The 13,779-nt window shown below is 43.9% G+C and overlaps 1 protein-coding gene and 1 long non-coding RNA gene across 11 annotated transcripts; both read left to right on the top strand.

The window, feature by feature from the left end:
* The first annotated feature begins 1,604 nt into the window (after positions 1 to 1,604).
* Positions 1,605 to 2,846, top strand: LOC127299125 (uncharacterized). The gene has a single exon (XM_051329040.2). The coding sequence runs from the start codon at positions 1,728 to 1,730 to the stop codon at positions 2,598 to 2,600; it is 873 nt and encodes a 290-aa protein (XP_051185000.1). The 5' UTR covers positions 1,605 to 1,727; the 3' UTR covers positions 2,601 to 2,846.
* Positions 2,847 to 6,971: 4,125 nt separating this feature from the next.
* Positions 6,972 to 11,175, top strand: LOC127299100 (uncharacterized). Of its 10 annotated transcripts, none has more exons than XR_011756753.1 (5): positions 6,972 to 7,142; positions 7,237 to 7,791; positions 7,903 to 7,968; positions 8,156 to 9,806; positions 9,982 to 11,175. It is a non-coding gene; the product is annotated as an uncharacterized lncRNA (long non-coding RNA). The 10 variants fall into 10 exon arrangements; XR_011756749.1 differs by having other exon boundaries at positions 8,049 to 9,806; XR_011756750.1 differs by having other exon boundaries at positions 7,903 to 8,761; positions 9,451 to 9,806.
* Positions 11,176 to 13,779: the final 2,604 nt, after the last annotated feature.

Below are 13,779 nucleotides of genomic sequence, written 5' to 3'. Positions count from 1 at the left end.
CTACATTAAGATTACAAAAAATGATGCTTCCTTCATTACACAAACATGTCAGGCTTCTACGTACTGGTTTTGCTACGCAGATAAAGAAATTTCAGAGGTTGAAGCTTATGCAATTTTGGACGGCTTGCAGGTGGCTTCCAGGTTGATACATCGACCTATCGTCAATGGAAAGTGACTGCACCACACTGTCATCTCGACCCTCCAGAATCGACAAGCAATGAACAGATTGAAGCTCCATGTGGTCTACATTGTAGTCACTAGTCACTGTTTTGGCTACAACCCTATCCTACTTCGTGAAAAGAGATGGCACTCTGATTGCCCATGAATTAGCTAGGCTAGCCCGGATTGATGGTTGCTAGATGAACAGCGACCCCCTGAAGGCTGAAGCTACTTCCTTTCTTGTGCAATCTGATCGTAACTACAATTTTAATAGTACCTTGCAATGAAATCTCTTTTTCCTAAAAATCAAATTTTAATATAATGTATTGAGAGATCTACTTAAGCAATGAACCATAAAAAGTTTAATGTTCAAACCACTAGAGATTGGATTAAGATATGGCTTAGCTAGCTATAGCTAGGTTCTGTCACCTCACGTCTTGTTTATGTCATTCTTTTTGGGGCCTCGTATGCATCCAGCTAGAGAATCGAAGACGAAGTCCGAGCTAGCGAAACGTACTGCAGTTTTCCCCGATCGATAGACGGACCTCGATGTTTGCGTGGTCATAACTATCCCAAGATGGCGTAAGCTAAATTAGCCAACTATACAGTGCGTCGTTTCTGCTTGCGTGGTCAAATTTCCGGAACTCAGCGTCGCGCTAAAACCTAGATCGCCGCAGCTAGCTGACTGCATGCAATTAATCCCAGGTCAACACTCTGCTTCGTCGTTTATGACAGATTTGATGCTGTAATAGTATAGTTATAGCTCAACTCGCCGATCGAGCAGAGATAGATCTAGAACGCGTCAAACTGCACAGAAGAAGCACAGCTCATCGATCGGCATCTCCTTGTAGAACTATACTACAAGTACTGTAAATGTAGGGAATGCACCTTAAGATTAGAGAGTATATACTTGTTCAGAGAGCACGACGTACAATGCGTACTTACTGTATTATCAATTTATCATGTTCTTCTCTTTCCCTTCCCATGTTCCTCATTGATAACAGCAGCGGCATCACACAGTGCAATGTCAAACGATCCGAAATCTCGCGATCTAAACCGCCCAGATCGATCTATGGTATCCAGGGCTTCATGTGCATGCATGCGCCTGTGTGCTATCGATCATTAGGTCACGGTATCGAGTACTAGAAGGAGAACTTACAATTAATCAGCCTATGTCAGGTTACTGCCCAAAAAATGTATATCTGTGTCAGGAGATGGAATCTCTAGCTAATTAGCTAGGCTTTGAGAGAAACAAGCAGTTGACCGCTTCCAATCAATTAACTACCGACTGAATTAAGATATGGAGAGATTTTCTTAACTCAAGAAATTAATGCTTTCTAGCTGCTAGATCGATGCCAGAGTGCAACTGTGCAAGTCAATGCTACACCCGTGATTACAGAGCTTCCCATCGAATCCCCCACTCAATCCACAGCCCAATGGCCAAGCGCGCGCGCGCGGCGTGCAAGATATCGCAGCATGCAAGACCTAGCTCCGACCACTATATATACCCACGAAACCCTCCCTGCTAAGCATCCAACTCATCTCACACTCCACCGAGCCCACTCACCATGGCCGCTAGCACTAAGCTTGCAGCTCTTGGCTTTGTGGTCCTCGTGAGCATTGGCTTCACCAATGCTTCACGTATGCTCGCTAGCTCGTCCTCCGCCTCAGGAGGAGGCGGGGGTGGCGGAGGCGGTGGTGGTGTAGCCGGTGCGACTGGATGGGGCGAAGGGTCCGGACAAGGTGGTGCCACAGGATATGGGGAGAACGGTGGGGATTGGAGTAACAAGTATAACTATGCCAAGGGAGCTGGTGGAGGAGGAGGAGGAGGTGCTGGTGGTGGCTCACAGGGTGGAGCCGGATCCGGCAACGGGTATGGCTCTGGCACCGGCACCGGTGCGAGTGGCACGGCATCAGCCCCTAGCGGCGATGGGTATGCCAGTGCTAAAGGTGATGGTGCGGGTGGTGGCCAAGGTGCCGGTGCTGATGGGTCTAGCGGAAAAGGATCTGGAGAGGGCAGCGGAAAAGGATACGGTGAGAGTGGCGTAGCAAAAGCGCCGGCTCCTGCTGCTGGTGGTGTCAGCTACTCCGATGCTGGCGGTAGTGGTAATGGTGGCGGCGGCGGCACTAATGGAAATGGAGGTGGTAACGGCAAAGGAGCTGGACAGGCCGGCAGCGACGAGACTTCAGGCAATGCTAGTGGAGAGGGTAGCGGCAACGGTGGTGGCATCGTTGAAGGTGTCGCTCAAGGTCCAAGCGTTGGAGTTGGGTCTGGTTCTGGCGTCGGAGCTGGACAGACAGGTAGCTCTGGCACTGATGGTTCAGGCTATGCCACTGGAATCGGTGGAGGTGGCGGTGGCGGCGCAGGTAGCAGCGACAACGGCGGGACAGGCGGCGGCTCAGGCACCGGATCTGGATCTGGTACTGGTGGATATCCTTAAATATCCTTTCTTGGACAAGCTAAAACCGGAGTCCAAACACTCGTTTTTAGTCTCTTCACTTCATTATTCCACATCAGTCAAGTTCACTTCATTTCTATGTTTTTAGTAGGCTTCTAATAAAGGGCTCCATGCATGATTCTACTATAGTGCAAATGCGTAGTTAGTGCAGCAATCAAGTGAGAAAGTAATCATGTAATCGCTATCTACGAGTATCTTTTGTCATAATTTATTTATTATGTTTTTCGATGTTCGGGTATGTGCTGGTTAGTATCTCTTTCTACCTTGTCTGTTGGGGTTGCAGTGATTATGAAAGGTGAGATCAGTACGTGACTGCCTAATATGGAGCCTAACTATGGGAGGAGCTACTAGTAGTTTTTTTTTTTTTTTTTTTTGAAATAGGAGGAGCTACTAGTAGCTTTTTTTTTTTTTGACAATCAATACCACATATATTCATAATAACAAATAGTACATGGTAGAGATACACGAGCTGTCTCCAACGATTATAAAATAAAGTCTAAAAGATACTAGCAAATCTTCGAGGTCTTCAAACTCTTTCTTCTTCCAAGACATAATCTTGTACTTTTCTGAAGGCAGCCAAAGATAGATAATAAACCATAGACCTGTAAATACCAACGAAGGTTCTCCCATAATTTTAATTTGAGCCGCAATGCCAAGGCTGCGTGCACGCGCGCAACCATTAAAGTAGTCAATCAACATCGGCAAGAGTACCAACACCAGTATGTCAGGGAATAAAAACCGATCTGCCTTGTCGACGTTGATGGAGAGCCGAGAATACGAATCACTATTGTCGAGGATGTAGCAACCGGGACAAGAACTGCGAGGATAATCCTCCTCGCGGCAACCATGAGAAAAGATCCAAGATCGATCTGGCGAAGTAAGATCTGAACACCCATACCTAGATAATTGTAATCTTTCAGCACCACCATTGACGTCGGGAAGGAGATCTCGTCGTCGAACGAAAGACCGAAGATCACTTATTGCAGATGATGCCATCTCCATTGCGGGGAAACCAACAAGAAAACGACGACCAAAAATCTATCATAGACTACTGAAAAGACTACTTTTATTGAAAATTCCACTCATAGATCGGGTTCCCCACTCCTCCCGACACTGGCGAAGCCGGCCGGAGGAGGGAGAACCGATCTATGGAGGAGGCTGAGTCAGGACGGGTAGGGCTTTTCTCAAGAGGCGGCGGCTACTGGTGGGACGATAGAGAGTAGATCGGATGATTGGGCTTCAGGAGCTACTAGTAGCTAGTAATGCAGCCATCCGCTATTCACAGTGACGTTTTCTTAGTACGTAGTACGCACGTTTCATGAGAAACAGGCGGAAAAAAATAATCAAACAAGGAGGCGAAGTAGAGAAATACGTACGACCCAAGACTAACACAGCCGGTCCACCCAAGTGCAAAATGACAACAAGGGTCCAAAACACACTATTTGAAAATATTCAGTACATAATATAGCACACAGCACGCAATATTTATTTTTCTCTGTCAAGCGAAATATATAAGTCGAAATTCAGATATTATTTATCAGTATAATATCTGCATTCTGCCTCTCTAGGATGAAATAGCAAATGTATAAGTGATTTAATTTCGTCCTTTATGTTGGGCCTCTCATATCCAACAAAGACCATGCCACTTTTTGATGGGGAATGTGAAGAACCATGCCTTTTGAATTGAAGTGGGTTAATGGCTAACAGGGCCCTGTGGCAGCTTCCCCGAAAAGAAACGGTGGCAAAATTTTGGGAGCAGGGCTAGGAGGAGATGAGTCACCTAGAGCGAAGACTGACCCCAACGATAATTTTTGGCTATATACAGAGGCAACGGGCGGATGATTGATTCGCGATTGCTTGTTGTGTTCTCCCGCGCGTGGTGAACAAGAAGGGCTACACATAGGTCTTTTATATTTTTTAAGAAGTCTAAAAATCCGAATTTCAACTTATATAAATATACTACCTAGGCGAGGGCCCCCTAGATCGGGATCCTCCTCCCTAGGGCTCGGACGATGCCCCACTTTCATATAGTTCACAAGTGGACGTGTTGGGCCAATCCTAGCCAATGCCAATTAGTTTAGGCGTGGAGAGGTCGGTCCTCCAGGAACACTACTCCTAGGCCAAACCACTAACATCAGGTGCATCCACTAAGTGGGCGAGGCGGGTATTGGGTATTTAAGATGGTCAATATATCTCTGGCGCGTGAAGGTGGAACTATGCGCATCTTCACTGGCAATCCCTAAATAGGTATTAGTGGGTGCACTGCCACAACACTATTGGGGGCGCTGGCTATACCTTCCTTGATATATGAAATGGTGTCCCACCCCGGTGAAGCAAATACAATCGACCCCATTTTTTCTGATTTTTGATCATGTTACAATATTTTATATAGTTTTAAACCATAATTCAAACAATATTATAATGTTCCAACACATAATTAGTTTCACACACTAATCCAAACATGTAAATTAATTTATTGTAACCGCCCAGGAAAATACCCCTATTATATTTTATTTGTTATTTTTTCTTTTGTGCATCGTCATGGCATCATGCATCATATCATCCATGTTTTTACGAAATAAAATTATTTTATAAACCCTATCTATTTTGTTTTTCCCTCTCATATGGGTTCTGTATAAAATCTCTTGTTATCTATCTTTTAACAAAACACTAACACCAAACCTATCTAACAAATAAAATTATTTTAAATGTTTTTAAAATAAAACTTTGTTTGTTTTGTTTCGTTTTCAAAAGTGGCCGTGCTAGCCGTCGGCCGACTGATCTGGAAGGGAAAATCGGTCGCACGCGCCGACCGATGTGCTCACCGTTCGAACTAGGAAACAACACTTTCATCCTACACGCATGGACCCATCGTTGTCTTTCATACGCTCGCATGATTTTGCTGGTCACATGTGGGGAGCCCACCCTCCTGCTGTAGGGCTGCTCCCTTCATGCATGTGCTTGAAGCCGGATCGATTCTCCTACCTAGTGCCTATCCTTGCGTGCTAGCTGTTGCGGCTAGCTAGCCTGACTCCATTTCTATTGTCACTACACGATATCTTACGGGTAGAGTTACTCGGGGATCTAAAAATAGGAAAAAACTATTACAAGTATCTCACTAGTATGGTTCAAAAAATATGTATTATTACAACAATTTCAAGGCAATAATATTTTTAAAAGTAATGCTACAAAAAATGGTTAAGCAGTGTTCTTTTGGTGTAGATTGATTTACAACAAAAATCATCAACATTTTTTTATAAAAATCATAGACTATTACACCAAAAAGAACATGTGTTTGTAGCAATAACAAGTGTGGGCGAGAACAATAGATAGATTTACAACAAAAATCATCAAAAAAAATCGCAAAATATCAAAGCCACTTACAACAAAAAAATCCTTCTATTTACACCAATAACAAGTAAGGGATAGAAATAAAAAAATATCTCGAGATTAATTTACAAAAAAATCACCATCTATTTTAACAAAAATCAATGACGGTTATAACAAAAAATAGTGTTTCCAACATTTTGAAAATCACGTAAACTTCATCAAAAATCTGAGAAAACACGCAAACTTGTAACAATCGCCCAACTTACATCATATGTTGTGTGGTTTCATAACAAAAGGCTTACTGAGTTGATTACAGTTTAGAAACAAGTATGCAAGGTCAAAAAATCTGAGAGAAACACAAATTTGTAGCAAATGCTAACCTTACAACATCTCGCATTTGACTTCCCAACAAAATTCATGCGACTTAATTACAAATTTAAAAGACGTATGATAGATTTAAAACACTTACGAAATGTAAACTTGTGCTCGATCTACAAAAATACCAATATCCGTGTTCAAAAATAAAATAGCTATGGACAGCCCCTCCCCGTCGGTGATCCAGTCGTTGAACGGAGTGGTATTTAAAAAAAAGATCGCATGCGGGCGTACAGACAACACATCCAGTACTAGCTACAAGAGGCTACATGGATGCAGTATGTGGTAGGGTCCGCCCATGTAGAAAAGTAGGAACAATGTCTGGACACACCACGCTGGACAGGGCACTGGTCGGGACGACCGATCTTTCGCGCTAGATCGGTGGGCTGACAACAAGAATTTTCCTTTTCAAAAGATGTTTAAAAAAAATTAAATCAAAAGGAAAACCATATCTTTGCTATTATATTAGAGTTGGTCGTAGGTCGTACAACGCGTTTGATGAAGGAAATTCGGAGCATCCTGTCCATCCAATTTTATAAACTCATCCGTCCGATCCAGTTCTCAGTTCGTGCCAATCTACTCTCATGGTAAGTCACCGTTTCTTTCCTTTGTTAAGGCTACTGATTCATCAATCACGTATCAATCACGGTTCGCCCAATTCTACTCCCACGATCTGACCCCACCGCCTCCTCTCCTTCTCCCCCAGGCTTGACCCTCTCGGTTGCTCAGCCAATCCCGGCTCCTCTTTTCCCCAAGCGAAACACCTACATCCTTGGCATCAGGTCGTCAATCCTAGGTTGGGCAGAGCCACTCCTCTAGGTTGTGCAGGCTGCCGACCTCACTTGATCATTCCCATCACCCGACCCGTCCCTTCCTGCTCTTAATTCTCTCTCTTGATGTTTTGGCGGATCAGGCTCCAGAAGGGAAAGGGGAAGGAGAAAGGAACGGACGAGATCAGGGGTAGGAGGTGGCAGGAGGGAGGGGCTGACGACCGCGACGAGCTCTGCCTTCTTCCATTGCCCCATGTTGTTCTTTCTTCAATCCTCGGGGCACGCGGGCCGACGACAACGACCTCGGGCTGGAGCAGGAAGGGTCAAGCGGCAGCGACCTCAGGGCAGAACAAGAAGTTGCTGGCAGCGGAGAAGCATTTGTCGACCAACAAGCAAGGGCGGATGGCATCGGTAGACCATGATCCGGAAGAAAACGGTGGTGGCTGGATCAAGAAGAAGATGATAAACTTGCAGCCGAATCGAGACGCAAGGGACGCCCAGAAGATCACCAGAGAAAGAAGAGAACAACGGCCACAATCTCACTACCCTTTCGTCAAGCACATGCCATTTGCCGCTGCTTCTCACCACCAAAAATCCACCACAATAGCTGCATCTTGGCGTATTCTTGCTTTGTCTGAAGTGGACGATTGGAGATGTTACATTTAGTTGGAAGTGGCATGTTGCAGATATGCTTGATGGTATCGCAGTGATTTATTCTCTTTCTTTCTTTCCTACTGTTTTCCGTTCTGTCGCATTTTATTATCTATGAATGCTCTGTCTTCTTCTGATTTTGTTTTGTGTTCTTGCAGGAGCAGAACATGCTGATTTGAACGGTATTGTTGATACTTTTGTGACGTTATTTTCCCTACAGACAGGTGATTCAACAATCTGTTAGTTCCTTTTATCCTCCTAGAGGGTTGTCTAATCTCTCAGCGTTTTTTTTTTCTTTCTGAAGTTGGTGCCATTTTATCTCCATCTAATTATGCACATAGGGAGCAGGCATGTGAACCATGCTTCAAATAAAATTGGCATCATGTGAGCTGATGCACATGTACTGCATAGGTATCCCGACATGCCTTTTCCATGGAAGAAATTAGGTATCAATGCAAGGCTACCAAGCTTATTCTTGAATAAATTTCTTAGTATCGACAGCAAAAGATAATTGCTCCAACATCAAATTTGCTCCGTCTCGACAGTGATTAGAAATAGGCAGCTGAATGTACCTATGATCCTTGTTAATTCTGACGAGAGCTCACGATGCATGCTTGTTGGGTCCTGTCCTCGCATAATTTCTTCAGCCAGATCCGATTTCCTTCCCCACGCAATCTCCTACCATCTGAACCAGCTATGCTCGATCCGCTCCTCCCATGGCAGGCGGGTGCCCCCATCCCATCACACACCTCGCCTTTCTCAGCTACCTTCTCCCGCGTTACCACTCCTTCAGCTTCTTGCCACCGCTTCTACCATGCTACGAGTTAAACATGACACATCTGAGATCCGACAGCCACCGGGGCTCGTGCAAGCGAAGGGCGCCATCAAGCTGCTGATGTCGAGCGAGATGGTGGATGGTACCGGTGTCGAGGCACCGGTTCACGCCGCTTAAGATGGTATGGGAGGAGATCTACACCCTACGGACTGATGAAATTTGACATCCACTTGAACATCAAGGTAACCACCCTCTCATTACATGTCAATCGCATTCCTTGTTGTTATGGGATACCCTAGCTGTATCTGGTGGTACTGGCTGTCGAAAAGAAAAAATTCAGTTGATGTAAATGGAGTTTGTGTAATTGCTAAGAGTGTGAAGATGTATTTTGTTCCAGGTCCAATCAGTTGGATATAAACATTTAAAAGTAGATGTCAAGCTGCGTAGGATGCTGAAGGTCAAGATTAGCTGATGGTACTTTTTTTATAGGGCTCGGGATACCCGATCAGTTGACATCCAAGTACGCAGGGAACAATTGTTTCGTTCGTCACAGAGTAGATAATAAGAATGGCTACAGTTTTAAATGCACCTTGTGGTATTGCAAGGGGATGGAAAGATTTTGTTTCACAGCATGGCAGCACCTCTTTTCTATCCACGTGAGGTGGCTATACTCTATCAAGTTTTGGGTTCTTCGTGTTGCAACTTATTTTACATTCTCGATTTTTTTGTCAAAAATAAATGTTGAAATTACGGAGTAGTATAGTTCAAGGGAAGATCAGATACGTGTTGTGGGATGAGGCACTGGCAAATATTTGTTGTTTTCATGTTGTTTAGTCACAGTTAAGCCCTTAGTTGTTTCATCCATGCAACTAATTTTCTCTACTGCATCTACAATTTCAGAAAAAATAAATGTATGATGTATGATTAACAGGTTGCATCCGGAGACCTGGGTTTATTTAAAGCTGGAAGTGAGTAATCTGCTGAGTTACTTAGGTGTCGCTGAAGCTGCAAACATAAAGGAGTACAATCCAGTCTTCATTAAGCGAATATTTATAGGATGTTCATCATATACGAAGAATATTTATTTTGGACCAAACAACTAAATTATATTTCCTCTCTTTAAAAAGTGAAAGATCTAATGTACAGATTACTGTTTCTTTGGGACTGGTATAAGGATATTACTGCTGATCGGAAAGCTTGCATGTAGGAACAGAAAAATGATGGTATTCCTTGTGGAAGTATTGATACCGGCCCCGGCCCATGGAAAATCACAATCCAAAGAACCTGGTAAGCCTTTACTTATGGTTAACTGAATGCTTCACTCGCATCTATGGTTAACTCATAAATAGGTCATGTATTTTACTTGTCAATTTGCAGTATCGTGGTTCTCCCTTTATTTCCCGCTATTCAATTTTATTCTTGTATAACTCATGTTCTAACTGACCTATACTTGAAAAATTAGATAAATTCATTGCTGGTTGGTGAAGTTCCAGTGCAATTCGGGAGAAAAAAAGCAAGTTCCATGAAGTGTTTTTGCCTTGGTACATGCTCATATATTTAAGGATGAATCAACTTTTGGCTTGTGAGAAGGCTATCCGCTGACCATGAAATGTATCACCCGAATTCTATCAGGCTGCAACTTGTAAAGGGATATGACGCTTGTAGTTTTAAACTATACTCTGGTGCGCCGTAGTACTCGACGAGTAGATAAGTGGGAAATGCTAATCCTAAACCATGCAATTTGGAAATGCTAGCTTGTAGTCTCTGCTAATACTAGACAATGTAGCTGTTGCTAATTTCATATCTAGGACTATAGACAACATGTATAATAATTCCTTGCTATCATCTGTTTTTTTCCTTCGGTGGTTTCTATACCACTTTTGGGTCATAAATTATATACAAGTATACCTATGGTTTGAATATATATCACGATTTGAATTCCTTGCATCAATCGGAGCGATAAAGGCTCATCATAGTAACTAGAGTGGGTTGATAATACGAATAAAGATAATGGGGTATGGAGGTAGACAGGCGGATAAATACCTAGAGGTCGAGCTGATGGCAGGCACTACTTGAGGCTAAGCCTTGTCCAGCCGCGTATATACCACCATTCTTTTATGCTTGATAAAGAATGTACCACTTTATTATTACTTCCACTTAATTGTATATGAATCCCTTTTCCATTTATTTGATCTTAGGATGAAGTTTGAGAAGAAAGAAGGACACAACAACGCATGAGGTTAGTTCAATCAGATCCTAATCACAGGGGTGTAGGAGTGTGAGAAGATGGTGGGCGGGCCATAGCACTGCGTGTGATGGGGAACAATGGGAACCCACTTAGCTGAAATGGAGCATTGCATAGAAGGGTGTCAAGCGCTAGGAGGCGGTCGATGAACAAGTAAGGTATACGGTATGGAAGCCAAGCTAATCGTAAAGGGAAATTAAGCTGGGCTAGCGGCGAAGGCAAATTTCCGTCTATGTCAGGCATTGTCATTTTTTCAGCGAGGTCCCATTGTATTTGTTATTAAATAAAGAGGTTGCATTGTGACATTGAGCATAGTTGCATACCCTTCATTCATTATCCACATCATGATCGGTTGTTCCTTCACCAATGTTGATGGATGAGATCATGTTGAAATGTGTTGCCATTTCTTTACTTTTGCATCTTCGTTTTCTACACTGGGGTGAGGGGCTTAATGACGAGAGGAACCACATAAAGATGTACATCTTCCACTACATAATTCTTGTTGTGGTTTTAATTTTATCTCAGGGAGTACCTGTCCTTTTTTCTGAAGCATTGTTGTGGGAAACGATTGTTGTGGCAAACAGTCACAGTCCATTTACCATAGAAGAGTGTAGTATGTGTTTCTATGACACATATTAGAGTGTGTTGTTATTTTTCTGGATTCCATAGCAACGCACATGCATCTAACTAGTCTAATCTAACATAACACTGGACCCTATCTCTCCCCGGCAGACCAACTCCTTCTCTTCCTCCCGTCCACTTCTTTCCTCCAAGCAGCCCAGAACCGGCCCAGCCCACCTAGCTCTACCGTTTTGGCCCCCTCTTCTCTTTATTTTACGTCAAGGAGTAAGGCTGGCAATGGGTTGGGTTTGGTCGGGTCAACCTAAACTAGACCCATGCCCATCATCCTTATCGGGCACACATGTGACCCACGACCCTACCAATGGGTAAGGAATGAGACCCATGCCCAAACCCATCGGGCAACCCGATCCTATCGGGCAACCCATCGGGTACAAAATGGAGAGTTTGACGCAACCAAATATTTAGAACACATCGGCACATTGTTGGGCTGCCAGGACGAAGAGTGGTGTGTTCCCGTTCATGGCTTTGTGACTGCAAGTAGTACTAATATGCACATGTTTGGTGTCTGGATACAAGAGCTTTGTGTGTAAATGATGTATACTGTCTACATGTATAATGTATGTGTATCATAGCCCACGTACCATACAAAATAATTCAATTGTTTTAATTAGTAATATTAATCGGGTGTCCCATCGGGCAATCCGTGGGCATAGACTGATACCCATACCCGACCCACGACTAATCGGGTTGCCCATGGGTCATTTCCATGGGCGAACATCGAGACCCATACCCTACCCATTCGGGTCGGGTGCCCATGGGCAGACGTACCCATGGGTCGAAATGACATAAAGATGTACTTCTTCCACTACATAATTCTTGTCGTGGTTTTAATTTTATCTCAGGGAGTACCTGTCCTTTTTTCTGAAGCATTGTTGTGGGAAACGATTGTTGTGGCAAACAGTCACAGTCCATATACCATAGAAGAGTGTAGTATGTGTTTCTATGACACATATTAGAGTGTGTTGTTATTTTTCTGGATTCCATAGCAACGCACATGCATCTAACTAGTCTAATCTAACATAACACTGGATCCTATCTCTCCCCTGCAGACCAACTCCTTCTCTTCCTCCCGTCCCACTTCTTTCCTCCAAGCAGCCCAGAACCGGCCCAGCCCACCTAGCCCTACCGTTTTGGCCCCCTCTTCTCTTTATTTTACGTCAAGGAGAGGGAGGTCGCTGTCGTTCCTCACTTCCTCCACCGCGTCACCCCGTCATTTTGGTCACCCCACGCCAATCCAAGAGCACCAGAAGAAGCGCCTCGTCGAGTTGTACGTCCTCGTCCAAGGAATTGACCCGGAGCGCGCACGCCTCGTACTGACGTCACGGTTGTCGTTCCCTCGCTCCGGCCACCGCGCTCCGGCGAAGCTCTCGGTGAAAGTGCATGGAGCCCCCATGTGTGGTTTTGGTAATTAATGACAATCCCTATGGACTAATGTTTGCATTGAGTTATATTTGTAGGAGTTGTCCATAGGCAATTCTTGAACCATATGTTGGCTTCAAGGTTGCAATAAGAAGAAATTGATGAAGGATATCAAGTGTCAAGTATGTCTTGAAGATGAAGATGAAGTGAGCCCTCAAGCTACTTCAAGACATCAACATGATGAAGAATGAAGAAATGAAGTGCAAGTTCAAGATGAGCCATCTCGAAGAGATCCTTTGCTTGAGTCTTGCCATCCATATGGTGATCATGGATATGTGAAGATGCGCCGAAGAAGAAGCTCTCCCATGGTGGATTATGGGGGAGCAATCCACATGGTGGTCATGGTTATGTGAAGATGCGCCGAAGAAGAAGCTCTCCCATGGTGGATTATGGGGGAGCAATCCACAAGACTTCGTCAAGCAAGCACAAGCAAGAAAGGCGTTCCATCTTGTTGAGGTCAAGATCGTCGTCATCGAGCTCAAGTGGAATGCGCAAGTTTAAGGTTTGCTCTTGATAGGGTTTCTTTCTCACCGGTCTCATAGTGTTGTTGGAGACCGGTTTGTAGTTTAGTTGCCGTACTATCAAGAGGGCTCTCGAGTGAGTAACTCGATCGTATCGTTCGGAGAGAGCTCAAACCTTTGCATCCTTGCATCATCTTTCTTGGTTGTTATTTGGACCTTATCCATGTGATGTTTTAGAGCTTGTGGTTATTCTCATGACAAGCTCTAGTTCATCGAAAACGGATTTCGCATAGATCACTTGTTGCGTTTTCAAGTTTGGTTCATCATCTTTCTTGGTTGTTATTTGAATCTTATCCATGTGATGTTTTAGAGCTTGTGCTTATTCTCATGACAAGCTCTAGTTCATTGAGAATGGTTTTTGCATGGGCAACTTGTTGCATTTTCGAGATTGGAGGTTTTACCGGTATGTCTTTTTTAGATAGGTCAAACCTTT

Source organism: Lolium perenne, chromosome 1, assembly GCF_019359855.2.
Source record: "Lolium perenne isolate Kyuss_39 chromosome 1, Kyuss_2.0, whole genome shotgun sequence".
Lineage (NCBI taxonomy): Eukaryota > Viridiplantae > Streptophyta > Magnoliopsida > Poales > Poaceae > Lolium > Lolium perenne.
Note: the sequence above shows the minus strand (reverse complement) of the source record. Positions and strands in the feature narration are given on the sequence as shown.